This window comes from Cucurbita pepo, chromosome LG01 (assembly GCF_002806865.2).
Source record: "Cucurbita pepo subsp. pepo cultivar mu-cu-16 chromosome LG01, ASM280686v2, whole genome shotgun sequence".
Taxonomy (NCBI): domain Eukaryota; kingdom Viridiplantae; phylum Streptophyta; class Magnoliopsida; order Cucurbitales; family Cucurbitaceae; genus Cucurbita; species Cucurbita pepo.
Genome location: NC_036638.1, coordinates 5,320,841 through 5,347,596, shown reverse-complemented (window position 1 = coordinate 5,347,596; position 26,756 = coordinate 5,320,841). Strand labels below are relative to the sequence as shown.

The 26,756-nt window shown below is 35.0% G+C and overlaps 4 protein-coding genes and 1 long non-coding RNA gene across 8 annotated transcripts; 1 reads left to right on the top strand and 4 right to left on the bottom strand.

The window, feature by feature from the left end:
- Positions 1 to 962: 962 nt before the first annotated feature.
- Positions 963 to 5,761, bottom strand: LOC111808440 (subtilisin-like protease SBT4.14). Its single transcript, XM_023694413.1, has 10 exons — positions 5,629 to 5,761; positions 5,427 to 5,521; positions 4,753 to 4,850; positions 4,466 to 4,606; positions 4,186 to 4,291; positions 3,404 to 3,920; positions 2,510 to 2,832; positions 2,316 to 2,424; positions 1,686 to 1,899; positions 963 to 1,604 (listed from the first exon to the last, which is right to left on the bottom strand). The coding sequence occupies exons 1-10, from the start codon at positions 5,716 to 5,718 to the stop codon at positions 1,042 to 1,044; spliced, it is 2,256 nt and encodes a 751-aa protein (XP_023550181.1). The 5' UTR covers positions 5,719 to 5,761; the 3' UTR covers positions 963 to 1,041.
- A 1,796-nt stretch (positions 5,762 to 7,557) lies between these two features.
- On the bottom strand, positions 7,558 to 9,505 carry LOC111796150 (serine carboxypeptidase-like 50). 3 transcript variants are annotated; one of them, XM_023678883.1, is made up of 2 exons: positions 9,170 to 9,505; positions 7,558 to 9,087 (listed from the first exon to the last, which is right to left on the bottom strand). In XM_023678883.1, the coding sequence occupies exons 1-2, from the start codon at positions 9,381 to 9,383 to the stop codon at positions 7,916 to 7,918; spliced, it is 1,386 nt and encodes a 461-aa protein (XP_023534651.1). In that variant the 5' UTR covers positions 9,384 to 9,505; the 3' UTR covers positions 7,558 to 7,915. The 3 variants fall into 3 exon arrangements, with proteins under 3 accessions (XP_023534651.1, XP_023534635.1, XP_023534643.1); XM_023678867.1 differs by having other exon boundaries at positions 7,558 to 9,127; positions 9,225 to 9,505; XM_023678875.1 differs by having other exon boundaries at positions 7,558 to 9,153; positions 9,251 to 9,505.
- Positions 9,506 to 9,630: 125 nt separating this feature from the next.
- Positions 9,631 to 13,099, bottom strand: LOC111796141 (mitogen-activated protein kinase 9). Its single transcript, XM_023678854.1, has 10 exons — positions 12,872 to 13,099; positions 12,103 to 12,511; positions 11,894 to 12,021; positions 11,716 to 11,775; positions 10,823 to 10,972; positions 10,583 to 10,738; positions 10,355 to 10,492; positions 10,211 to 10,281; positions 10,019 to 10,126; positions 9,631 to 9,943 (listed from the first exon to the last, which is right to left on the bottom strand). The coding sequence occupies exons 2-10, from the start codon at positions 12,506 to 12,508 to the stop codon at positions 9,751 to 9,753; spliced, it is 1,410 nt and encodes a 469-aa protein (XP_023534622.1). The 5' UTR covers positions 12,509 to 12,511; positions 12,872 to 13,099; the 3' UTR covers positions 9,631 to 9,750.
- A 2,191-nt stretch (positions 13,100 to 15,290) lies between these two features.
- LOC111796169 (nudix hydrolase 25) lies at positions 15,291 to 18,030 on the bottom strand. Its single transcript, XM_023678895.1, has 6 exons — positions 17,743 to 18,030; positions 17,379 to 17,429; positions 16,197 to 16,289; positions 15,990 to 16,084; positions 15,780 to 15,891; positions 15,291 to 15,680 (listed from the first exon to the last, which is right to left on the bottom strand). Exons 1-6 carry the CDS (start codon positions 17,806 to 17,808, stop codon positions 15,576 to 15,578), a joined length of 522 nt encoding a protein of 173 aa, XP_023534663.1. The 5' UTR covers positions 17,809 to 18,030; the 3' UTR covers positions 15,291 to 15,575.
- A 2,679-nt stretch (positions 18,031 to 20,709) lies between these two features.
- LOC111789952 lies at positions 20,710 to 23,699 on the top strand. 2 transcript variants are annotated; one of them, XR_002814430.1, is made up of 2 exons: positions 20,710 to 20,761; positions 23,423 to 23,699. It is a non-coding gene; the product is annotated as an uncharacterized LOC111789952 (long non-coding RNA). The 2 variants fall into 2 exon arrangements; XR_002814429.1 differs by having other exon boundaries at positions 20,711 to 20,761; positions 23,427 to 23,699.
- The last annotated feature ends 3,057 nt before the right edge of the window (positions 23,700 to 26,756 follow it).

Genomic DNA, 26,756 nt, shown 5'->3' with positions numbered 1-26,756 from the left:
GGTTTGAATATTTCAGTGAAGTCCCATTGGATATGGCAATGAATATACTGATTCAATCACATTTAGTGCACCACTACAAGGAGTTTGAATGTGGAGAGCAACACTATGATTAGGTCTTCCAGTTCTTTGTACTATCAAACCCTTGGTTTTGATAGACTCCCAATGAAGCCCAACCTCAACCATTTCCAGCCACTTAGAAACTAATAACTACAATGCTCTTCATATTGGAAGACCTAATCATTCATCAGTAGTATTAGAGCTCTCAAAGCTCTAAAGTCAAAATATCCTTTCAAATCATAGAAATAGGGCTGATAGATGAATTATATCATCTTTGATTATTAAAAAATATTATGAACTAAACACAATTGTTTATGTTCATCGATTTTCATAAGAGTGCAGTGGTTCCTTTGAATCCCACAATAGCTTATGTTCATGGCTTTTTATAAGAATTTCAGAATTTCTAGAATTTGACTTTTTTTTTTTTTCTTTTTTCTGCATAATTCAATTCAACTTCGTTTCTTCGTTACGGTTGAACTGTTTTAATCCATTTATCCAAAAAAGAATAATCTCATTCGATACTGCTCACGTAGATATTTACATTTAGAGATGGGACACAATCAATAAATTTACTATTCTTGAAACTTGATTGGAACTCACTCTCGAACGGTTTCTCTTCGGGACTTCTTCATGAAACTTTATCAAAAGAGCTTCTTTAACATGAACCATTTATAAAAAGCTATTATTCCTTAAAAATCATGGATCTAAAGAAGAAAAAAAATGATTCAAAATCCATACCTATTCTCCTTCGAGTTATTAGAAACCTTCTCCTTCCAACACAAACACCCTATGGAGAGGCTCAAGAAGTGAGAGAGCAAAAGAACGACCATTTTCAGAAAACAAATGACAGTTTCTTGAAAACAAAGAATAATACAAAATATCCACACAACTATTTGTGTAACAACGTTGTATTACTGTATTCTGATTCAAATGACTTCAAATTGTCTTTGGTTCCTTACATAGGATAACAAAAGCAAATTTCAATCATTCCCTCACAAATACTTCTTCATCCTCAGGGCTATAAACAACAATTGGACTTCTCACAGCATGTCGAGCTCCGATCCAAGCAACCGAACCCGACACCATTTTCCCCGACGCCAAAGGACCGGCCTTCACAGCCACCTTAAAGCTCCGCTTCTGCTGCAGCCGTAAAAATGACAATGTGCTCGGTGTAACCGTGATCTCCACCCCAGGGGGAGCCTTGATGGTGGCATTGTAGACAGATACGGGGTGTCCGACGTTGGTGACTCGTCGTCGGAACACGGTGGACATCGCTCGTCGGGGGCTCTTGAGCCTGAGTTGAAAGGTTGGATAATTGAGAGAGTCATGTCCATGCCCCGGGATTAAAGTAGAGCAGTTTATGGATTTAGTTCCAGCGAGGACGCCAATTGAAGAACCCGTGTAGCCTTCCCTACAAAGGAATTGGATGTATGACATTTCATTGAGATCATAGATTAGGCCAGGATTTATGGCTCTCGATGGATTTAGATTGCCAGCTCCATATGCAAATTCGCCATCAGGATTCAGCCGTCGGCTGATCCGACTCGCTTCATAATAGAAGCAGAGATGTTATAATGTATGATATCTTGACCAATTGAAACCACATATTGATTGGAGAGGGCACGTACCGGTGGTGATCAGGGCGGATCTAATGGCGGCAGGAGACCAAAGCGGATGGAAAGACTTGACATAGGCGGCGGCGGCGGCGACGTGGGGGCAGGCCATGGAAGTGCCAGACATGAGTGTAAATTTGGAGAATTGGGTGTCACCCTCCTGCCCTGTTAGTGACTTCAGCGGCGTGTAACCGGCCAATATGTCCACTCCCGGCGCTGCTATGTCCGGCTGCAACACATCCCAAACTATTTTTCATCCACAACCATCAAAACAACTAACACACAATCTAATCTAACCCACATATTGTCCGATTTAGATTTCTCGTGTTTCCTCTCAAAGTTTGTAAAACGCGCGTCTGGAGAGATTTTCACACCCTTACAAAAGAATATTTGGTTCTACTCCCCAACAAAGCCCTCTCGAGCTTTCCTCTCAAAATTTTCAAAACGAGTTTCCACGTCCTTGTAAAGAATGTTTGGTTCTACTCTACTACAGAGTCCTTTCGGGCTTCCCTGGAAGGTTTTTAAAATGCGTCGGGAGAAGTTTCCACACCCTTATAAAGAATGCGTCGTTCTACTCCTCAACCCAAGTGGATCTCACAATACCTCTCAAATTCTCCCCAAATGAACCATTGTATTTTGACATACCTTAAGAATGCGAGTGGTGCCTGGATTTGGGCCTCTAGAAGAGAAGGAAGCGGCCATAGGAGCTGCTGCTTTGAGCTGCCTTGTTTTGTATATTACTGCCGTGGGGGTTCTGTTTTCAAATCAAATCCTAAAACACTCGGCTAACTTAATCAACGTTTAGACTCAAAGGGTAACCCAAATTATACACAGATTACCTGGTGGACTTGATATAGGAGTGAATAACAGCACCAACAGAGCTGCTAACCATGGTGGCAGGAGCCATGAAGATATTAGCATTGTCAAGATACTCATCGCTTTGAATGATAGCGCCGTTGGCACCAAGCGCATTGACAACAGAATCAACGCCCCAAGTGATCAATTCGCAGAACACAAGGCTGCCCTTCACCTTGCTTGGATCAAGCGAGTCCTCCGCGCAATGGCTTGCGCTCTCTCTGTTCTCTGCGCCCCTCGCCACATCCCCTCCATACACTAATGGGTACATTTTTTTCTTTGGATTGAATATGTTTATCCCTACTCCCTGTTATTATAACATTTTCACATTAACTAAATTAATAACGTAATCACCGAACCCACCGCTAGCAAATATTATTCTGGTCTTTTGAGAAGCCCAAAGCAAAGTGACGAGAGCTTATGCTCAAAGTGGACAATATCATACCATTATGAAAATCGATGATCCGTAACATAGTATCAGAATCATGCCCTTAACTTAGTCATGTCAGTAGTAGAATTCTTAAATATCAAACAAAGAAGTTGTGAGCCTCGAAGGTGTAGTCAAAAGTAACTTAAGTGTCGAACAAAGAGTATACTTTGTTCGAGAATTCTAGAAAAGGAGTCGATTCTCGATTGAGGGGAGACTGTTTGAGGGTTCTATAGGTTTCAAGAGAGGCTCCATAATGTACTTTGTTCTAGGAGATGATTGTTGGAAAACAGTCTCACATGGGCTAATTTAAGGAAGGATCATGAGTTTATAACTCAAGAATATAGGTTGAGACCTTTTGGGGAAGTCCAAACCCAAAGTTATACGGACAATATCGAAAATTTGTGATTTCTAACGAATAAATCATATTAGAGCTAGATATAAATATTACCGAGATGTTCTTCCCATTGCCCAACTCTAATAGACTAATAAATTTCCGATCAATCGCGCTGGCACCAACCGTCACAATCCACGGCGCGTGGTTAACGACACTGCCGGGAGTCGGACCGTCGTTTCCGGCGGAGGTCACGGTGATGATACCCTTCTTCAAGGCATGAAACGCCCCAATGGAGATGGAGTCATCGGAGTAATTGCCAAAGGCGCCGCCGCCGATTGATATTGAAATGACATCGACGCCATCATGTATGGCAGCGTCAAAGGCGGCTAGAATATCCATATCAGCGCACCCAGTGCTAGCCCAGCAGACCTTGTACATGGCAACTCTGGCGGACGGCACGCCTCCACGGGCAGTTCCTTTGGCCAGACCAGAGAGGCTGGCTCCCGCAACTGCATTACCTGTTGCCGTTGATGACGTATGCGTGCCGTGGCCATCGACGTCTATCGGCGACAAGATGTCGGCCGGATCCGGGTTGCCGTCGAGCTTGAAATATCTTGCTCCGATGAGTTTTCTTCAAGATATAACAAGATTCAAATAAATAAATAACAGTTTGAATTAAAATTCAATTGAACTAAAATTTAATGTTTTTTTTTGGGTTAAATTAAAATTTTAATTTTAATCTTTACTTAAATCATAGAAGGAAGAGGAAAATCAAGACAAATTACAAATTTTTTGTGACGAATAATTTCATAATTTTTTTAAAAAATAAAGAATAATTCGTCACGTGCAAAATATAATAATAATAAGTCAAATAAAAGTAAAAAAATGGAAATTACCTGTTGCAGCCGGTGAAATTGGCGAAATGGTGACACGTGCCCTTCCATTTTTTGGGTGGAGGACCAAACCCATCATCTTTAAAGCTATCAGCGGTTGGAGTGATCCCTGTAATTAAATTATTAATTATTATAAACGATAATTTATATATTTTCTATCAAAATTATACAGATAAATCTTTTTTTTTTAATTATTTTAATTAGTCAAAAATTTTATTTTTCTATGTAATTAATAATAAAAATTTGATTAAAATAAAAAAAAAATGAACCGGTTGAGAATTACCGGTATCAAATAAACCCACGATAATATCTGTCTCTTTGGAATTTCTTCTGGCTTTGGAAGGCAATCCGATGAAGTCCCATGATCGTGTTGTTTGTAGTTTTCTATACTGGTTTGGAATCACGTGATGCACGTCTTCCCTCTCTACATAAAAGATTATAAACTATGAGGGGGGTAAAAAGCAAATTAAGAAGAATATGAGCACTAGAAAGAGAGAGGTTATAAAATTTTAGGGGTTAAAGAGCAAATTAAGCAAGGAGAAAGGACTTGCATATAAATATAAAAATTACTTGACAATGCTAGGGCTTCCTCTTCATTTAGCTTGGCTGCAAAGGCATTGAAGCTTTTTGTGTAACTATACACCATCGACTCCTCCGCCTCGACATAGCTACGAAGATACAACTATGTTCATTAACGTTGTCGTAGTAATATGACTATCACTTTCATAATTGTAATATGAAATGAAATAATTAAAAATAAATGTACTATTTTAAACGTTATTGAACTACGAGAGTGTTTGTTCGTCGCATTAGGTCGAGTTGGCACATTTTTTAGACTCAACTCAATTGTTCGGATCGTACATTGTTAAATCAAAATAACCCTTATTAAATTATGGGTTTAGGTTATTTATTCAAAATTTTGTTTCTAACGAGAATAATCGTTAATTTCTAAGCCATCTATTTACAAACCGTTAATTAATATTTGTAATTTAGCTACCATATATATTTTGAAAAATTATTTCCAAATAATACAAAATTGTTTTTTAAGAGTTATTTGGAGAATAAATAATCAAAAAAATTATTATGAAATTAAATAAAAATAAAATAAATATGTATCGTAAGCTATACTGATTGGATTGAATTGGTCAAATTTTTCGGGTCATCGAATTTTTTCACTCTAAAATAACGGATTAGGTCAATAATAAATTACACAAACAACGTAAACATATAATAACCTAACCCACCTTTCCTTCACTGACATGAGAACATTAAGATGTGTTTCCACTGCATCAAATTCATTCAAATCAGGCTTCATTTCCAGGAAGACAATGAAATGTTTCTGCAAAAATGCAAACACANAAAAAAAAAAAAAAAAAAAAAAAAAAAAAAAAAAAAAAAAAAAAAAAAAAACACTAAATTTGAACATGAATTCATGAACTCAACAACCTTTTCCTCATCGATTTCTACAGCACCGACGCAGCCTACGACGAACAAAAGAACACAGACAAGAACACGAGAAGATATCGATATCAACATGGCGGGCACTCGTCGAATATAGTTCAAATCGAATACGAAAAATCTGGAGCCAGGTCTGTATAGTTTGTTTGGATGGGTATATATTTATAGAGATGGAAAGCAAGAGGAGAGAGGTTTGGATTAGAAGAAGAGCAATGAGACTTGAAGTTGACTGCTTTGTACTTTATCTTAAGAGATTGGTGAAGTGTTTGAAGACATTTAACTCAATTTGCTGATTATTGGTCAACCACCTAACCCAATTTGCTTGCTGTCTTTGTGGCCATTAAACATGGTGCTAATCTTATTCTCAATGTTAATCATGGGTTTAATTATAATTTCGTGTTTGAACTAATGAACAAATACATATCTCGATTATGATTATTGTCTAATTACGCTTGGTTAAATATCATTTTCGAAAAAGGATGTGGTAATTTCTTGAGAACAAAGCATATTTTACATAAATTTATGTAACAAATTAAAGGTGTCTTGTATTATAATTCAAGGGACTTGAATCTTTGAATGTATGCTTGTGGAATTGACTATGAGTCTTATGGTTCCTTAAATGGGTTTTTCAAATGGCTGCTTTGCTTACAAATCATATCTTTCGCCTTTGATGGTAGCTTAGAGATAATTAAAGTGTTCAAACTTTAGTATTAAGTTAGATTAGAGATAACTAAATTAAACGTGTAAATGGATAAATATCGTAGGTGAAATTGGATCATGTGAAGTTGAACTTAGAAATGTTCGGTCAAAGTAAGCTTAGGAGCACCAAATTAAGTCCAAAATAGTATGTACGGACTAGGTTGGATGAAACTGGTTGATGCATGACTAACATGTACTTTGTGGGTTCACTTACATGTTATTGTTTATGTTATAATATTCTAATGAAATTTATCTGCTCTTTATGATTGTTGTGTTGATATGATCGTATGCTTTACGAAACACATGATGTACCATATACAATAGCATGAATGAAATACTATGAATATATATATGTCTAACGATGAATATAATTCACAATAAGCATGAAAGTATTGTGTCTATCATCTTATTGAACCATGATTTTTAATGTAGGACTGTTATATATCAGATAATCATGAATTACTTCTCTAGCATGATGTGTACGGGCGTGTACATCACGTTATTATTTGTGTTCCTTTCTTTTCTGTTGCTTNATGGGTTTTTCAAATGGCTGCTTTGCTTACAAATCATATCTTCCCCTTTGATGGTAGTTTAGAGATAATTAAAGTGTTCAAACTTTAGTATTAAGTTAGATTAGAGATAACTAAGTAAATGGATAAATATCGTAGGTGAAATTGGATCATGTGAAGTTGAACTTAGAAATGTTCGGTTAGAGTAAGCTTAGGAGCACCAAATTGAGTCTAAAACAGTACGTACGAGCTAGGTTCGATGAAACTGATTGATGCATGACTAACATGTACTATGTGGGTTCACTTGCATGTTATTGTTTATGTTATAATATTCTAGTGAAATTTACCTGCTCTTTATGATTGCTATGTTGATATGATCATATGCTTTACGAAACACATGATGTACCATATACAATAGCATGAATGAAATACTATGAATATATATACGTCTAACGATGAATATATGTCACAATTAAGTATGAAAGTATTGTATCTATCATCTTATTGAACCATGATTTTTAATGTAGGACTGTTATATATCAAATAATCATGAATTACTTCTCTAGCATGATGTGTACGGGCGTGTACATCACGTTATTATTTGTGTTCCTTTCTTTTCTGTTGCTTTTTTAGTAGTGTGAGCATACACTAGTGGCCTAGAGTACTTTAACGAGCTCATTATGAATCCAACCTCACCAAGAAAAAAAAGTACAGTCCAAGGAATAGTCAATGTTAATACACGGGGGACATGAACCATACACAACCAATGTTAATACACGCAGGACATGAACCATACACAACCATCACAGCATCATAGAAGAAACAAAATGTATGCATACCTCACTAAGGACATCTCGTACAATTAGTTCCAATTCTTTCTTTTTCGATCGAGATGTGTGGATTCATCGGCCTATGTGGTCTATATAGAACATGTTCATAGATTAACGTACAACATACGACTTGAAGGACATGATCTACGGTAGAAACTACATGCTCTGGCTTACTTTGATGTCTTTCTTCAAACCCATTTAGAACCAAAACTAAACCAAAGCATACCTTTTTTGATATCACCAAACCCCAAAATCATTAGCACCAAAAGGCTTCTTCTCTTCAGCATTATCATCACCAAACAGTCCCTTCTCCAACACCCAATCTTCAATCATTGCTTGAGAGTTCAAAGCTTGATCAGAAGGAACAAGATGACCAGCTCCCAACACGACAGCATTGCTCAAACTCTTCCATGTCTGAACATAACCAGCTAACTCATCTCCAACACTCCAAATCTTTCTGTCAGCTCCCAAAAACCTCTCAATCTCACCCCATTTCACCTTCTTCAACCAAGCCTCCGTTGAAACCACGCCGTCCCTCAAATCAAACTGCCCTTGGTAAACCAATACCTTACTGTTCTTCACCAGATAATCAACCTTATATCTCATACTCTTCATCACATCATCTTTCAAAACCTCCCCAACAAGATCGCTACACTCTTCGAAAACCATGGACTCATTCACTCCCAATGCCCTCTTCACCTCCTTGAAGCTCAAGAACTCAGCTACCAATTCAGAATTATAAGGAGATTTTCTTGTATAATCATACAGAGTGGCTAATCCTGTCATGTTCTTGAGCAAATTCAAGACCTTACTCCTTGCATTTGTGGCCTCACTCCAATTCCCCTTTTTAGTGAGCTCCACAGCCTCCAATTGAGCGATTTCCAGTTCCTTTTTTTGCCTTTCGTTAATCAGCCCAGAATAGTAAGCATTCAACGCATGAGTGGCTACTTGAGTTATGGGATCTGTTAGCCCATTTCCAATGGCTACACCAGCTAAATTGAGCCTCTTATCAACAGGTAATTTGGGGTTTTTCTTCAAAATGTAATACCCAATTGAGGGAACATATTTCCCTGCATAGCTCTCCCCTGTTATGTAAATGGGTCGATTCTTAAACGTAATATCCTGTTCAATAAACGAAGAAATTGCAGAAAAAAGATGCTTAGAAACAGAGTATTGGTTTTTAGGGATCTCATCTTTAGTTGCTGCAATACTGAAGCCAGTTCCGATTGGATTGTCGAGAAATAGAACCCCAAATCTTCGATTCCACGAGCCTGTATTGGGGATTAGGGAAACAGGGTCGGTTTCTTTTTTGTGGAAATTGACCCGCCATGGACCCAGCTCGAAGAAGTTGCCGATCATGGAAGAACAGCCAGGGCCGCCTTGGAGCCAAATCAGAAGAGGGGTTTTTGAGATGGAAGAAATCGGGGTTTGGGCTTCGTAAAAGGCGAAGTATATGGCGGAGCCGGTGGTGGGATNCTTGGAGCCAAATCAGAAGAGGGGTTTTTGAGATGGAAGAAACTGGGGTTTGTGCTTCGTAAAAGGCGAAGTAAATGGCGGAGCCGGTGGTGGGGTTGATCGGAAGATAGCCTGATTTGGTGGGAAGAGCTTCCGCCGGAAAAAATGGCGGAGATGAAGTGGCTAGAACTGGAAATGAAGCGAAGAACAAGAAGAAGAAGACAGAGAGAAGGACGTTGGTTGAATCCATGATGAATTGTTGAGTTCAGATCTGCAGAAATGATTCCATGAGAGTGGGAAGAAGAGGAGCATTGACTTCGCTCATCTCCCACTCTCCACAAAGTCACCTAAAAATCAACGACCATTCATTTTTTTAATTTATTTTTTTATTTTATTTATTAATTTTGTTCAAAGANTCCACAAAGTCACCTAAAAATCAACGACCATTCATTTTTTTATTTTTTATTATTTTTTTTTTATTAATTTTGTTCAAAAANTATTAATTTTGTTCAAAGATCATATAAAACAAAGATACTCATTACATTAGATGAGTATAAAACATATGTTTTTAGCAGAGTTTAAGAAAAACAACTTAGTAATAATTGCAGCCTTCCCAGTTAATCCACCCATTTAGAACAACTTATACTTGCATTCCTCAACAGGTTATAGCTATTGCAATCTACATGAACAGAACCATTCTGAGCAGTTAATGAACAAGCAGGTCCAGGAGGGCTTCGAAGCGCTGCAGTTCTCCGTTCCGATATACATTTTTCATCATCGTCTTCATCTCGTGGTGTATATATTCGCTCCCTATGGTACTCAAAGATCAGCAAGCAGGAGAGTGATGTTAAACCAACAAAAAAAGAACAATGAATATATATATACCTAGGCAAGGAGGCATGCTTCCTTAGAAGTGGACTGCCTGTGCGTCTCTCAACTTTACCAGAACGTTCCTCAAGATTATCAAATTGACGCTTGAATCGATCAATTCCACTAATTTAAGCATTTGAAGTACAGAAAACGAATTAATATCATCTCTTTTGATAAACCATTGATAAACCAGTATGAGTTTGATACCTGGGATACAAGAAGTGACTCCCAGAACCTTGAAGGTAGCCCTGTAACATTTGAGGGTGGTACTCTAAAATCTGTTGCATTTCAGAGGATAGTTTGAGTGAACTAAGCAGAATTGCATAAAACCCGAAAGTAAAAAACTCCTACTTCTCTATAAATAAGCTCTCTGACATCATCTTGTGTCAACTTTCCCCTTTCAAACTCGAACTCGAGTTTTGAAATGGGTTGCCTGGATGGTTCATCCTCCAGATTTGCCAGTCCATGGAAGTATGGATCAGCTAATGCCTACACAAAAGGATATGAAAGATTAATAAGTTCTGCAAAAAGTGAGGATAATTATAAAGGGGGTTAAAGATTAGTATCACTGGATCCTACCTCCTCTGCAGAAGGACGATCATCGGGATCAAATGCAAGCAGACGTTCGAGTAAACGAAGAGCTAGTGGATCTGCATTGGGGAACTTTCTTGACAGAGGAATTGGATGTTTTTTTCTCATGCCACTCAAATACCTTTTAGATTTTTCGTTACGAATCTATAAGTAAAAACTATGTCAGTGTATATTCAGGATCAGAGCCCAATACATGAAAAATATAAAGATAAAATCTGAAGTGGAAACCTTGGCAATACATTCAGCCGAAGGGGTACCGAGTAAGTCCGTTATTAGATCCAGCTCGTGGGAAACACTTTTCCCAGGAAACAAAGGCTTGCTTGCCAACATTTCAGCAAATATACATCCTATGCTCCAAATATCAACAGCTGGTGTATACTACAAATAATAGTCCATGAAAGTGTCAGGATAAACACAGGATTTGTAACAGCTCAAGCCCACCGTTAGCACATATTGTCCTCTTTAGGCTTTCCCTTTCGGAGTTCTCCTCAAGGTTTTTAATACGCGTTTGCTAGGGATTGGTTTCTACATCGTTATAAAGAATGCTTTGNTAGGCTTTCCCTTTCGGAGTTCTCCTCAAGGTTTTTAATACGTGTCTGCTAGGGATTGGTTTCTACATCCTTATAAAGAATGCTTTGTTCCCCTCTCCCACTGATGTAGGATCTCACAATCCACCCCCATTCAGGGCCCAGCGTCTTCGCTGGCACAACGCCCAATGTCTGGCTATGATACCATTTGTAACAGCACAAGCTCNGTTCCCCTCTCCCACCGATGTAGGATCTCACAATCCACCCCCATTCGATGCCCCGCGTCTTCGCTGGCACAACGCCCAATGTCTGGCTATGATACCATTTGTAACAGCACAAGCTCACCGCTAGCAGATATTGTCTGTTTTGGCCTATTATGTATCGCCGTCAGCCTCACGGTTTTAAAATACATCTACATAGGAGAGATTTCCACACCCTTATAAGGAATGTTTCATTCTCCTCTCCAACAAATGTGGGATCTCACGCGACAACAAAAATAAAGAACAGACATGACAAAACCACCAACTACACACAGCAAATATTCAAGAAACGTGGTTGGAAAGTAGAACGTTGAGCAGGATACCCTTTAGTTACCTTTGAGAGAAAAGAACCACAGAGTTCAGGAGCACGGTACCATCGAGTAGCCACATAATCCTTATAATAAGTGATTAAAGTCAGTCAATTAAATCAAACCAGATCTCATCAACTTATAAAAAGCTTGAAATTCCTAGAATGAATCTAAACCATTTATTATCTTAGTAGAAACACATACCGTCCAAAAAATGGCAGATGGGGCATCACTAAAAGATGCACGCGCAAGTCCAAAGTCACAAATCTTCAGTTTGCAGTCAGCATTAGCAAGTATATTCTTCGGCTTCAAATCTCTATGGAACACATGCGCTGTAAAAGCCCAAACTAAATCAAAACCTCTGAGTATTTAGAAACATATTTCACCAAAGCCACAAAAAACGGAGGCCTAACCTGAATGTATATACTTCAAGGCTCTAAGAAGTTGATACAAGAAAAACTGATGATGCTGAGGGGTAAGATCATCATTAGTCTTGAGTACATGATGAAGATCACACTCCATCAATTCAAAAACAATGTACAAATCTTTAAACTCCCTTCTACATGGAGGGAGCAATATATGTTTTATATCAACGATATCGGGATGTCGTAGAAATCGGAGCAGCTTTATTTCTCTTAGAATACGTGTGGCATCAGAAACATGCTCGAAGACATTATTTATCTTCTTGATAGCAACTTTCTCACCAGAATGAGTGTCTATGGCAGATGCAACAACTCCATAGCTCCCTCTACCTATAAGTTCTTGAATTTCATATTGAGTAGCTTCACCATATTCAGTGAAAAATTCCTTCTCAACCATATTCTGATTGCAATGACAAAAGTTCAAATCAATTGCACATAATACAAATGAAGTAGTAACATAAAAACAAGAAATAAATAGTTCATGTCAATTATATTCATAAACGATTGACATTACTGAAGCGTTCTTTTATCTTCATTTTCCCCCAAATTGAAGGAGTCAGCCCAGATCGAAACGGAAAGGTTCAACGCAAGAAAGTGACATATGATCGAACACAATCATCCATTACAGAGTGCTAGGTTAAGGAAAACGACAAATAATCAAACCCTTCGCTACAAACAAACGGAGCCCTCGAAATGCGGGCCTTATCCTATCCTCTGAAATTTTTATTGCAAGCAAACCGATTAAAGCGAATAAACTAACCTTGTGAGGGTCCACGGAGGCGTGTGTGTGATTGATTATTCCTCTGGAGAGACCTGATGGTTTTCAGAGCTAAGAGAAATGGGAATCGAAATAGAAAACCGTATCAACTCCACTTCTGGCGGCGGCGAGGTCGCCGGAATATGAAGAAGAAGAGAGGCGAAAAAAAGGATGAAGAAATAGTTGAGTGATCGATGGCTCCATTAAAGACTGAGTTGAAGCTCTGGTAGAACCCTCTATTTATCTCCTAAAGTCTGCGTCGTTTTCAAATAAATTGAATGATTTTTTTTTTTTTTTTTTGACTTTTTTTTTAAATTCAACGACGGAGATTTTTTTGGATTGTAACGAACCTTATTGTGCCACGTCAATGTAACGTGTTTTTTTAATTTTTGGTCAACGTCAATCTTCTAAAATTTTCAAATTTTATTTTTTTAATGTATTGAAAATTCTCCATTCCTTAATTTTGTCAAATTTTATTAACTAAACAATAAAAATTGATGGATTATTGAATTATTTTCACGTTTAAACTCAATATTTCTATCCATAAATAAGATTATTCCTTCTAATCCACGTAACATTTTAAATGATCTTTTTTTTCAATAATTTAATTAAAATATTTTAATATGTTTAGAATAAAGTTAATTAAAATATTTTAATATGTTTAGAATAAAGTCGAGAATTTAAGATATTGAGGACCAAATTGATTCGTATATTAGAAAATCAAGCATCGGATTCNGTAACGAACCTTATTGTGCCACGTCAATGTAACGTGTTTTTTAATTTTTGGTCAACGTCAATCTTCTAAAATTTTCAAATTTTATTTTTTAATGTATTGAAAATTCTCCATTCCTTAATTTTGTCAAATTTTATTAACTAAACAATAAAAATTGATGGATTATTGAATTCTTTTCACGTTTAAACTCAATATTTCTATCCATAAATAAAATTATTCCTTCTAATCCACGTAACATTTATGATTTTTTTTTCAATAATTTAATTGAGATATTTAAATATGTTTAGAATAAAGTCGAGATTTTAAGATATTGAGGACCAAATTGATTCGTATATTAGAAAAATCAAGCATCGGATACCATTTTGAGAGAAATAAATTGATGTAAAATTACATTTTTACCCTTTAACATTTTTAAAAATTTTTTATTACTTGGCCTCTATTATTATTACTTTACTAAATTCATCCTTAAATTAATTGATGGAAAAAATGTTTATTTTTTTTGGTTAATTAATACAAGAATAAATTAAATAATTCATTTCTTGGAGCAAATTTAAGAAATTATTTCAAATAAATTTTCATCTTTTTGAACTGAAAAAAATTGAAATGAATATAATAAAAAAATATATATGTTCGGATTTTTTGTTTTTAAATATATAAACGATAATGCATTTTAATGGATTATAAATTTAAAAGGGCATTTGAGTAATTTCAACCATCATATATGTATACACTACAATAATATTTAAAAATAAAACAAAAAGTTTACTCTATATTATATTTTTAATAATAATTAATTTTACTAATATATTAGGGTTTGCTGTTAATATTTATTATTATTATTATGGTTATATTATTTATTAATAATGAATTTGATCTAACATTAATTTTTTAACACAAACTCAAAATTAAACAATAATGAATTTGGCTCACCCTATAATAATTTAAAATAGAAAAAATGTACATAAAGTTGACTTTATATTATTTTATTTATTAATAATATTTAATGTTATCTATACATTTTGTTTGGTATTAATAAAATTTACCAATATTAATTTAATTAGAAGAAGAACTTATAAATTAAGAATATTGTTATATTGTTAACTAATAATGAACATTTATAAAAATAAAAAATAAAAAAATTGTGAAATTTAATTTTCTCCTTCAATAAATCATCTCGTTGACTTTTGATTTTCTCTCTCCACCCATCCACATTCATCTCTCTCTCACATTAAATGGACTATTTTCTCCTCCACACATCCAATTTCATTTTTCTCCTCATTTTCCCCCATATATTACATAGAGAAATGATTGGATGATGCTCAGCCACGTGTCGCCAGATTATCGGTTGCATCCATTCTTGTTTACTTGTATTTTCCAAATTATGTCAAGTTTAATTTGTGAAAATAAATTTGGGCTTGGTTCATTTTGGACCAACTTTGTAACTTTGGGCTTACTTGATTAGTTAGTAGTACTGGACGACGTGTTTGTAAGATCTCATATTAGTTAGAGGGGAGAACAAAACATTTATAAGGATATGAAACCTCTCCGTAATAGACGCGTTTTAAAACCATAAGGTTGACGGCCATATGTAACGGACTAAAGCGGACAATATGTGTTAGATGTAGGCTTGGTTGGAGTGTTACACTCGGCCTTAGCTGAACCAATGAAATAAAAAGAGGCAAAAACAAGTTTCCAAAGCTTGATACATTAATTAATATCACAAAGTTCACGCAGTTTTGATACAATTTCATTTCACTACCTCCTTTTTCTTTACACAGATCTGCAAATCTCCTAAGAAACACCACAATTATTTCCCCCACAAACTGTTAAGCAATTCGACAAAATTTCAATTATTGAAACAAAATCATAAAAGGAAGCAGTTCTTGTAGCTAGCTGTTGTCCCATTTACAAATCCATCTCTTTCTTCCTTTCCTTCGTAAAAATTGAGGTAAGAACACCATTGTTCCTCACCATTCACCACTTTGATGATTTACATTTGGTAGATATCTTGTTTCCATCGAGGTATGCTGCAAAAGTCTTCATTACTTCCTCATATGTTGGTCTCTTGTAGTCCACAGCCTGAGAATCAAGGAAAAAGAAAACAAAACATTGAAGAAAGACAGACAGACAGACAGACAAAGAACTCAAAATCGTTATCAAGTGAGCTTCTTAAACGACCTGTTCGATAACCTCTTCGGGGCTTGCCCATTTCCACTCTGCAAATTCTATGTCGGCTTCATCGTTGTCCAAGTTAATCTCGCTGTCGTCTTTCGTCATTCTCATAAGAAACCTGTTGTACGTTCAAAAATGCAGCCAAGAACACACATCAATCCTGTCCAAGTTTGGTTTCAACTAGATGAAGAAAGACAGACAGACAGAAAAACAGACCATTTTTGTGCCTGTCCATGCCATTGTCCGCCCCAGAGACGATTGACTTTCGTCTTCACAGCGGAAGGAAAGTCGTAAGTCAACCATTTGGGTACCTGTTAACCGAAAACAATGCAAATTCTTGAATCTATTTGAGTACCATTGTTAAGGTAACTTCGAAAACGCTGTAGAAATGGTCGGTTTAATGCTTCTTCACTAAGGTAATACCTCGGCGACGATCTCAGCAGACACTACTCCAGTTTCCTTTTTCAGTTCCCTAACAGCTGCCAATTTGAGGTCTTCACCATCCTCAATGCCTCCCTAAGATAAACAAATCATTGAAGAAAACAGCCAATTCAATCAAACCAAACTTCTTGAATTCATAACCGAATGATATATAAGAGGATTTAGGTAAATATGAATGATATAGGATTTTGAAACTTTGTAGTGGCATCCAACCCAAATTCATTGTTGCAATTTCAGGTATCCATAAAACTCAATACCATTATATCACATCGTTATATCGATGCAACCACTATTCTTTAGAACTACAATAACTAAACCCACTGCTAGCAGATATTGTTTCTTTGGGCTTTCCTTCCAAGGTTTTAAAACGCATCCGCTAGGGAGAGATTACTACCCCTCCCCAACCGATGTGGGACCCACCAATGGTATTAGAGCCAGAATCCCAAAGGGGAGTGGACACAAGGCAGTGTGCTAGCAGGGACGCTGGGCCTCGAAAAGAGGTGGATTATGAGATCCCACATTGGTTGGAAAAGGGAACGAAACATTCTTTATAAGGGTGTGAAAACGTCTTCCTAGCAGACGCGTTTTAAAACCTTGAGGGGAAGCCCGAAAGGAAAAATCAGAGAAGACAATTNAAAGGGAACGAAACATTCTTTATAAGGGTGTGAAAACGTCTTCCTAGCAGACGCGTTTTAAAACCTTGAGGGGAAGCCCGAAAGGAAAAATCAGAGAGGACAATTCTGCTACCAGTGGTGGGCTTTGACTGTTACAATAACAATCTTGGATCATGATGGTACTCAACATATTAATTCATAACTTCTTGTTTATTTTAACAACAATATGTCCTAAATCAGCCATGACCTTCAAAGTTTAACGCTATGACATCAAAATTATCTAGGTTTATAGCTTCCCTCTTCGATCACAGGCCAAACTATAGCAGTTCCGATTCGAACCACGAAACATTCGATCCATCGAAATCAAAAAGGCAGATAATCCATAACAGCTCACAAGTTTACAACTAACCAGAGTCCAAAAATTGATATAATTGAACAGAATTTAAGCAAATAAGGAAACCAACAGTATGATCCCATGAACTAAAACTGACCCATGTAGAGATTTTGAGTAATGAAACAGAGAAAAGAAGAAAGGAAATTTCAAAATCACCTGAGGCATCTGCCACGCTCCTGGAACATTCAGTCTAGAAGCCACAAAAACCTGCACAACAAATCTGATTGAGACAGCAATCTTTCTTCATCCATATAATTCTCAACAACAACTACAAAAAGAACACAAAAACAGAACAACTACAACACCACCTTAAAATCCTCAAATCTTAAGAAACAATCAAACAAAAAACAGTCAACAATAAGCATAGCTCTACTCTTACAATGGCAACATTATACTTACAAAAAACCCAAAAAAGGAAAACAAAATTCACACATGTATCTAGATCTGGCAGAGAAATGGGCAATCAGTTCATCACAAATTCTTCAAGATCATAGAACAAAACAAAACAATCGAAACAGACCTGACTATCAGAATTGATGAGACAAACGCCAACGTTGGGGCGGTAACCGGAAGGAAGAGACTCCATGATTAAGGGCTTTTCTTTGATTAACGATGGATTCGGGAATTTGGGGTTTTCAAAATTTTCAAGAGTCAGAGCTTGAGAGAGACAGAAGAGAGAGAGAGAGAGAGTTCTTAGCTTTTGGGAGTGGGAATATGAACGACGCTGACTACAAGAGAAGAGAGGGGGCAGAGCTTTTTATGGTGGTGGCGGAGGCCGAGTTTTATGTGCCTTTTTTTTTCTTCTTATCTTCCACTCTCCCTTTTCCCTTTTAATACTATCCATTTCTTGGGTAATTTTCCTCTACGCTCGCTCACACCAGATCAAACTCCAAGTCTTCCCGATCAACGGCCACTAAACTTTTGCACCCGAGCGCTAATCTCCGTCTCGTTCCGAACCTTTTAACTTCTCGGCTAACTTTTCGTACCGTTCTTTCTTTTCTTTGTTATCCTACGGAATAAAATTTAATATATCTTTATGCTCGTTTGCTCTACCCTTTTAATTTAATTTTCTAATATATTTTTGAGGATGTTATATAATATTTTAATTTAATTAGGTATTTTTAACTCTTTTTTTTTTCTTTAGCGTGTAATATTTAATTAAGGCGGATTTTAGGATCACCGTTCTTTTATTTGTAACGTAATATTGATAAAGGAAAAGCAAAGGAACGAGCAAAGCCAAAATATATTAAATTTCGATCAACGTATTGCTATTTTTATCTATATTTCCATACATGTCTACCACTAAAGATCGACGTAAAGTCGCCCACTCTTATTTGTAACGTAATGATAAACGAAGAAAAAAAGAGCAAATTCAGAATATATTAACTTTTTTTTATTAATGTATTGTCGTTTTCATCCGTATTTCCATATATGTCCACAAATAAAAATCGACGTTATAATTTTTTTTCAATATTTTCATTAAATCGTAAAATTATAAATTATTATTTCACACTGAGAAATTGTCAATAATAATAATAATAATAATAATAATGAAAGATGGAAGGGATGATGTGAAGTCGAAGAGGCTATGATAGGGAAATAGAATAGGAGAAATGCAGAGGATAAAAGCTCATGACGGCGTAGGATAGCAAGAGGTAGTTTTAGTCAATGAGTGAGGTCGGACAGATGTTCCAGAAAAGGACAGAGGAAAAGCAGAAGCTAGTGGGGAAGGAACACCGTTGACTTTCTTTCACTACTAGGAGAGAGATTACAAAAGNTTTTTTTTTTTTTTTTTTTTTTTTTTTTTCTTTCCTTTTTGCTTTTTTTCGTATAAATTATTGTAAAAGATAAATTATATTTTTCATCACACAAACGTTTAGTTCAATTGAAGTCTTCAATATTTTACTCCTAATTTTTAAATAAAAAATACATAAACTTTTTTGTGGCTTAATAATATAAACTTTAAAATAAAGTGTGATTTGCTCCAAACAATTCTATATTAGTTGACTTTTTGAGATTTTACTAATGTATGACTAAACTAAATATTTAAATAATTTAAAAGATAAAATTAATTTGATTGAAAAATAAAATATTTGGCGTATTATTTAAATTAAATTACAATTGATACAAAGGGAATTTACATTTTAATCAAATATTGAATGAAAAGAAAGGAGAAATTATGAAAAGGTCCTCACTAAGTCAGCGTTTGCTTTTTTTCTTTTGGATTTTTTAACTTTTAATATATATTTTTTTCTCTCAACTTTTAGATTAAAAAAAGTAGTTTAATTATGAACTATCATATTTCTATTCCTTTTCTTCTTTTCAATTTTAAATGTTTTTGTACGTATGTTTTAGTTTCTATCTGTGTCAATTTTTTATTTAGAGATATTCTCTCTATCCCCAACGGGACTCATAACAATGGAGAGTGTATTCTTAGATTATGAACTCATGACCCTTCCCTAAATTATCCAACGTGGGACACTTTCATTCAATATAGAGAACTGATTCATGGAGAATCTCCATTCCAATTCCGTAAAAATAAATAAAAATTTGCGACTAAATAATTTTTTTTTTTGCTCAGAGATCACATTTTAGTGTCGGTTCAAATTTAAGTAATTTGCATTTGTTATTATATATGGTCGAAAGTTTATGAAGAGTAAAAATAAAAATTTATGGTAACTTAATTAGAGATAAAATGAGGGTTAAAATGAAATGCCACAGTTGAGATAAGGCTATTAGAGTGAAACCGTGGGCTACAGATATAAAATTAGATTATTAAGTTAGATCATGAAAGCAAGCTTTAATTTAATTTAATTTAATTTAATTTAATTTAATTTATTGGGGGTTGGGATAACAATCATAATTGCTTCTTAATTATTACCTTTAATAGAGTCAATTCCAAGTATTTTATCTCGGATCAAGTGTCCGTTTAATGATAACACAAGCATCAATATCAATCATGACATCACTATCATTTCTTTTCTCTTTTTAATTTTATATTTATAAACCAATTTTAAATATAAAAATGTTGTCGCCATTTTCACTATTTCATCATAAAATTCACAAACAATTAAAAAAAAAAACACGTGCCAAATGCAGATTATAATTACACACGACTTAGATATAATATTAAAATACATTAATGAAACACCATAACTCTAAATTATTATTCATCTATGGATGAATGAAGGACAGTAAAGTTGATATCGCATGATTGAGTATATCTCGTATATTTTGAATTGGATTATTAATTTATTTGGGTTAAGTTTGAGTTAACTAACGTATTAACATTTGTTTATTAAAAAATAATGTGAATAGATTGTATTAATTATGTAATCTTGCTTAAATTAAAAATGTTTACATTCTAATCAATTGCATTGGGTCTATGATCTAACCCAACACAGCCCAAATACTGAGCCCAATACTCACGGCCCAGATTCTTTTTATATATATATATATATACTATGCCCAATAAACCAGCCCATTTATGTGATTCCAAAAAGTTTCCCGCCGCCGCGGCCGTCATCGCTCAATCTCTGGTAAGCTTCTCTATTTCTCTCCTTCTCTAAATCTCCGGTTAGCAATTCCTTTCCTCCTCCTCTCGCATGGTCATTATTATCCACTCCTTTTTGTCCACAAATACATATATCGTCTTTGTTAATCTCTTTCGTTTACTATATTTTTATTATATGTTATGTTAAATGAACGAAGTGGAGCTAGGCCAATTTTGATTTGAAATCAAACCAAATCTGAACCGATTGTTTATGGATTTTTTTCTTTTTCAATCAAAGCAAGATTTCAAATCATTTGTGATTTCGAATTCTGTATATATTTTTTTATACATTTCTAACGCTAGAAATGATTTCTAATTAGTCCTTCCAAAACCAGGGATTCCTAGCATAGGGTATAAGGCTATGTTTCTTGTCTATTTGTTATTCCGTCGTCAATTCACTCGTAGAAGATTGTTTGAAGTATGCCATTTGATCAGTGGATTCATGTGTGTGTATACTGATATATTCGGTAGGATGTTTCATTGAAAGCTAGATGAAGTTAGAAATGGCGCTCTCAAAAATTTCTGTGATTAGTTTATCGGCTGAAGAATATTTCTCAGTTGAAAATGGTTATGATTCACTTTAAGGCTATTTGTTTACTTAATTAATACTTTTCCATTTGATCGTTGATTCACTTGTCTTAAAACATGAAGCTGTAGTTGAGCATGCTGATTGTGGTGATTGAGATACACCTGTTTTGCCACCATAGTCAAACCGATTTATACTACGAATTTTAGTTGAAATCAAAATTGTATGCTAGTATTCGTGTAGGAATGAATAAATATATTATCTGACCACAGATACAAATCTAATTTGCGCTATCAAGGTGATGGAACAATTATTGATTGAATGAACTGCAGCAAGTGAACGAGGGCTGGTTTATATTGCTCCTCTTTTTGGTTGGTTTAACAATTGGTTCCCATAGTATAAATTGATTAGTTCTTCTGGCTATTGATGATTGTTTCTGTTTGTTACGATTGTCTAAGAAATACCCTTCTGTATCCAAGATGCTAAGGAATTATAGGTTGGTTGGATTTCCTTTTTCATACAGTTTCTAGTTATTACTAGAGTGGGTATCATTTTCTTTGTTTGTATCTTTATCTAGGTTTTGGAGGATTGATATGATAGCCTTTTACTGTTCTTCATAAGAGTACACCCGGAGCTGGTGATCTTTGGTATTTTCTCTGAATTGGAATAAATGAGGGTGCTTTTGAACTTGGTTCCCTAGTTGAGTTGAGAGAGGAAGCTTAATTCTTTTTTATCAGACAAAGCTTAGTTTCCCCTAATTTTTGGTGCAAATTGAGATCCACAATTACTGCCTTGGCCAGCACCGTTTGCCCGATCTGAATGACAAGATTAACGTTCTCATTACAAAGACGTCACGTTGTGTGTTGCCACACACACACGGTCATGCTCCTCGTAAACCACGGCCTGGCCATTGGCTATAAATAGCCTGTTACCATCCTCTACGCTGAAACTAAGAATTCTAATCTTCCATCTTCCCCTTTAGGGTTAATCCTTTCTTAATCTCATTGGAATCAAGAGAGGACTGAGGCATTAAAGGGGAGAGCAGTTTCGGTGGCTCTGAAGAGCCTGCAGGTTCTCTGTAGGTTGCCCTGCTTTTCAAGCCCTCTAGATTCAATTCCAAATGGTATCTTCGTAGTAGGGGTGATGTGCCTTTAGACATAAGTTGACCCATTTAAATTTTATACAACTCAGCTCAACGGCAAGAAAGACTTAATTATGATTGATCACAAAGTAATTGTTCATGAGTGGATTCATTATACTTGTAGAGTATAAGATGTATTCATAGGAATAAAACATACTTTTTATCTAGTCTTTATCTAGTCGTAGGTTTGCCCTACTCTCTAATGATTAACTTTATACCTAATGTGATTATATCCAAAGACATAACATGCCCTACAATACAAGAGTGCAACTTCGAGTTAATAGTGGAGTAATTTATTGTTGATAGATAAAAATATATGAATACATTATTTGAGCAAAATCTAGTATATTTTACATATCGATATTAAAAGAGCGAAAGTTTCTAGTTCAAATCAATTAGTTCAAGGCTCCTATGGTCGAGCCTAGTAGGGTAACCCACTCAAAGTCGAGCTAGGTAATCAAGTCAAGGATAGTTCAACTTTAAGGATTTGAGATTGTGAGGATCACACTAATTATAAAAGGAAAAAGGAGTCTCACGTGCAGATTATGTTACACTACACTAATACTCACTACTTTTAACACAAACTCTAGCTGACTTAGGCATGAGAGTACGAGTTTGACGAGTACCAAACAAGAGTAAAGTTTCTTTGGTTTACTGACACCACAACGCTCCTAGTCTTCAAGTCTTCAATAGTGAATTAGAGTAGTATTCTTGGTTATGGTCATGAATGCAAATGTTGAATATGATATAGAATTAAAGGTATAAGATCTAGGTCCCAACTCATTGATTTAAATACATGTCATAAGACTTGGAAGAATCCAAGACGGTAGAGAGAACAAGTGGGGGTGATGATGAGGATGACAAGAACAATAATAAAGAGTGGTGGTAGATGAAGAAGTGAAGGAGGGTTCCTTTGTGAGTCATAATGGTTTTGTTGGGCAAGAAATTGTTGATTGTTGATGATATTTTTTTTTTGAAAGAAAGAAAATGGTAGCTGGCTTTGATGGAGCTGTGGACATGTCCCTGCCCTTGTTTTTACACAGAGAACCCCAATTCAATTCAATTCAATGCTGGAAGTGATGATGATGATGGTGGTGATGAAATCTCCACACGCTTTGCCAATCCATAATGACAATGACACCACACCCACACCCACACCCCTTCTCTCCAAGTAATTACAAAATTTTCAAACTCTTTTGGATAATATGCCCTTAACATGTAAGTAGGTGTATCAATGAGTTATATTTAATTCTCGTATATAATAGTCACCTACATATATTAATGATAGACTTATTATAAAAAATAATAATAATAATTTAGGTACTTTACCCCTGAGCAAATGAGGAATACATGAATGAATTGAAACTATATCCGAATAGGATATCCAAGAAAGGTTTAAAGGAAATGAAAGTTAGTAACTATACTAATAATCTCTTTTGGTGGCTTAATCATAGGAACTTTAAGGTTAATTGTGTTTTGCTTAGAGTAATTCTATGTTGGGTGATCTCTAGAAAGAAAATTTATTTAGGATGCATGTGAGTAAGGTGCTGAAAGGACTTATGTTGATTTGTGGGGATAGTTTTCACCCTTAAAAATGAAGAGTAAGAAACTTGATCATGTCATGAGATTCAAGAGAATTTCGGTGTCATTAGGTGTCGAATCTGTATCTTAAATCCTGAGCTTTGGTAGTGACCAATATACTTTAGCAAATATAACATTTGTAGTTCAGTACTCACTCAATTTCATTCTAACTTTTTTTTGGAACTATTCTAGCGTATTCATGATTTCTTACTCTAATATAATTTCTATTTCTATTAAAAAAGGTAAGAGATTCTAATAAATCCAATAATATTTACTCTTTAGTCAATTAACAACTTCCTAATTGAAAAAAATAAAAGAGAAAAGGACCAAAATGCCTCTTCAGCTTTTAGTGTTTATTTTTTTCACCATTTTTTTTTTTAATTCCCTATACCTACTTTAAGCAATTTTCTTTTCTATCACATCATAAAATTCAACATTTTTAAGTCTCTTAGTAAAATCTATCCATTTTAAAATTAAAAAAAAATGTAGAAAAGTTCATACTTACCTAGCCTCAGTGTTCCATCTTAATTGAAAAATAAAATTCATAATATACTTACCTCTCTTATTCTACTGAAGCCTTAAGCCTGATATGAATGGAATAATTACAGTACCTCATATGACATGAACAATTATAAAATGGTCTGTCTGTGAGAATACTATATAAGACTTTCAGTAAGAATATTCGTGTAATTTATTACTTTCACACACATATTCCTACTTTCCTATTATCAAGATTATAGAGAGTTGTCAACTAATCTTAAATAGTGAATGGTCTAGATTAATAGAATTTTTATTGTGTTTAAGTAGGTAGAAACTATTAGAAGGGTGTCATGTAATATTTAGTAGTGAATCATCTAGATTGACAAAGTCACATATGTATCTCAATAGTTGATTCACGCACATGGTTGCTCTGTTCATGTTTATGCTATAAGGATACCTTATGGGTACTACTAGAGAGTTGCCAACTAGCCTCTAGTTTTGAATTGCCTAGATCGACAAAATCCACATTATAGTTGATTCAGCTACAAGTTTGGGGCCTACATGTTCATTATGATTCTCGTGTGACAATAAGGAGTTAACCAATTACACAAAAGAAGAAACCACAATTATTTTAGAATTCAAATTTAAATTTCAACCCATTTGAATGTAATGACTCAGATTTGTGTGTTTGTTTCTTAGTTCAACGATTTGTTGGATGGAGGATTCAATTGACTCGTTAGACATTAATATCATTTCCTAGATATTTAAATTCGTAACACTCGAAGTATAAGAGAAAAAGATGAACAAATAACTACAAAAACGATAGATTGAAACAGATACAATAGACAACAAGAAAGAAAAAAAAACACGGGAAGATCATAAGAAGAAACAAGAGCATTATCACTAGCCTTTTTTGTTGTGGGTTTTTTTTTTTTTTTTTTTTTTTTTTTTTTTTTTACATAAATATTACGTGGAGTTGGGTTAGATTTTTTTTTTTCTGAATTAAATTTCCCTTTTTTTTAAATAAAAAAAGGCTAGCCTAATGATCTTATTTCTCTTTAAATTTCTAAATAATTAAGAAAAAAAATTGAAAGCTTCTCTTACAGAGGAAATTGATCTGTAGCAGAATAAACAGATGGGTAGAGGGATGTTGTTGTTGGGCCTTAATGGGCCTAATTGTGAAGCGGATTTGGGCCGGTATGGACCACCCGTTTATCATCCTCGTATACAATGTCCGCAACGTCAGCGTGGATTTTGAAACCGGCCGGTGGTTTAAAGACCTCCTCCGTTTCAAAAACATGGGTCTTCCGGTGAAGGGTGGCGGACTTAGTTAACGTGGGGACGTTAACACCTCTAACGGCGGCGGAGGAAAGTGTCATCCGAGAGAGCACGAAAATAAGACAAATGAAGAAAATTGCGGCGGCGACGACTGCTCCTCCCGCGTGCCGTTTGGTTCCGTTACCGCCGTTTCTTCCTCTCTCTACACCCACTCTCATTGCCACACACCCACCAACACCCTGAAAAACAAAAAGGTCAGCCTTTTCTTAATGGGTTCTCAGCAACTTAGAAGAGGTCGGAAATGGAAGAGAAAATGGCGAACACTACAAAGAACAGAAGAGAGAGAGAAAGAGAGAGAAAGAGAGACATAAAAGTTTGGTATGTGTTCTCCTTATATCATGGGTCTAACCCACATGATTTCTGACCCTCCCTTTGATTCTTGAGAACCTTCTTATATATTTCTTTTTTATTTATTTATTAATCTTTTTTTTAAATTTCAAACAAAAGTTTAAAAAGTTTAAAGTTCCAACTCCTGTAATAATCAATATATTAAGTTTCTTTTTTTAATTTTTTTTAATAAATATCCGTTCTCCCTATATCTCCTTAAAATCGACACGTTCAACATCGTCATTTCTAATTTTAGTTATTATTGAATTATATTATAATAATGATGTTATTTGTAGTCGTGTAAAAAAAATAAAAAAATAGATATATATATATATATATAAATATATAAAAATGAAGAAATTAGTTTTTATTTTTTTTGGGTAAGTATTGGTTTAATTTAATATTTTTGAAAAAGGAATAATTAAATTAAAATGTGGAAGTTGGTTTGGAAGGAGGTGGTGTGGGTCTGGAGTATTAATAGCCACTGTCTCCGGAGAATTCAATAAATAAATGAGGAAATAAAAAGAAATAATAATTTAATACATTGGAATTAAAAAATAAAATAAAATAACTTAATAATAATTTAAT

Coding starts and splice junctions, on each gene's coding strand:
- LOC111808440 (XM_023694413.1), bottom strand. CDS start 5,718: ATGTTGATATCGATATCTTCTCGTGTTCTTGTCTGTGTTCTTTTGTTC. Junction 4,851..5,426: donor CTCATGTCAGTGAAGGAAAG/GTGGGTTAGGTT, acceptor GTATCTTCGTAG/CTATGTCGAGGCGGAGGAGT. Junction 2,833..3,403: donor GCAATGGGAAGAACATCTCG/GTAATATTTATA, acceptor TTATAATAACAG/GGAGTAGGGATAAACATATT.
- LOC111796150 (XM_023678883.1), bottom strand. CDS start 9,383: ATGGATTCAACCAACGTCCTTCTCTCTGTCTTCTTCTTCTTGTTCTTC. Junction 9,088..9,169: donor CATCTCAAAAACCCCTCTTC/TGATTTGGCTCC, acceptor TTTCTTCCATCT/CAAAAACCCCTCTTCTGATT.
- LOC111796141 (XM_023678854.1), bottom strand. CDS start 12,508: ATGGTTGAGAAGGAATTTTTCACTGAATATGGTGAAGCTACTCAATAT. Junction 10,739..10,822: donor CGGCTGAATGTATTGCCAAG/GTTTCCACTTCA, acceptor TTTTACTTATAG/ATTCGTAACGAAAAATCTAA. Junction 10,493..10,582: donor ATCGTCCTTCTGCAGAGGAG/GTAGGATCCAGT, acceptor CCTTTTGTGTAG/GCATTAGCTGATCCATACTT.
- LOC111796169 (XM_023678895.1), bottom strand. CDS start 17,808: ATGGAGTCTCTTCCTTCCGGTTACCGCCCCAACGTTGGCGTTTGTCTC. Junction 15,892..15,989: donor CATGGACAGGCACAAAAATG/GTCTGTTTTTCT, acceptor AACGTACAACAG/GTTTCTTATGAGAATGACGA. Junction 15,681..15,779: donor CCGAAGAGGTTATCGAACAG/GTCGTTTAAGAA, acceptor CTTGATTCTCAG/GCTGTGGACTACAAGAGACC.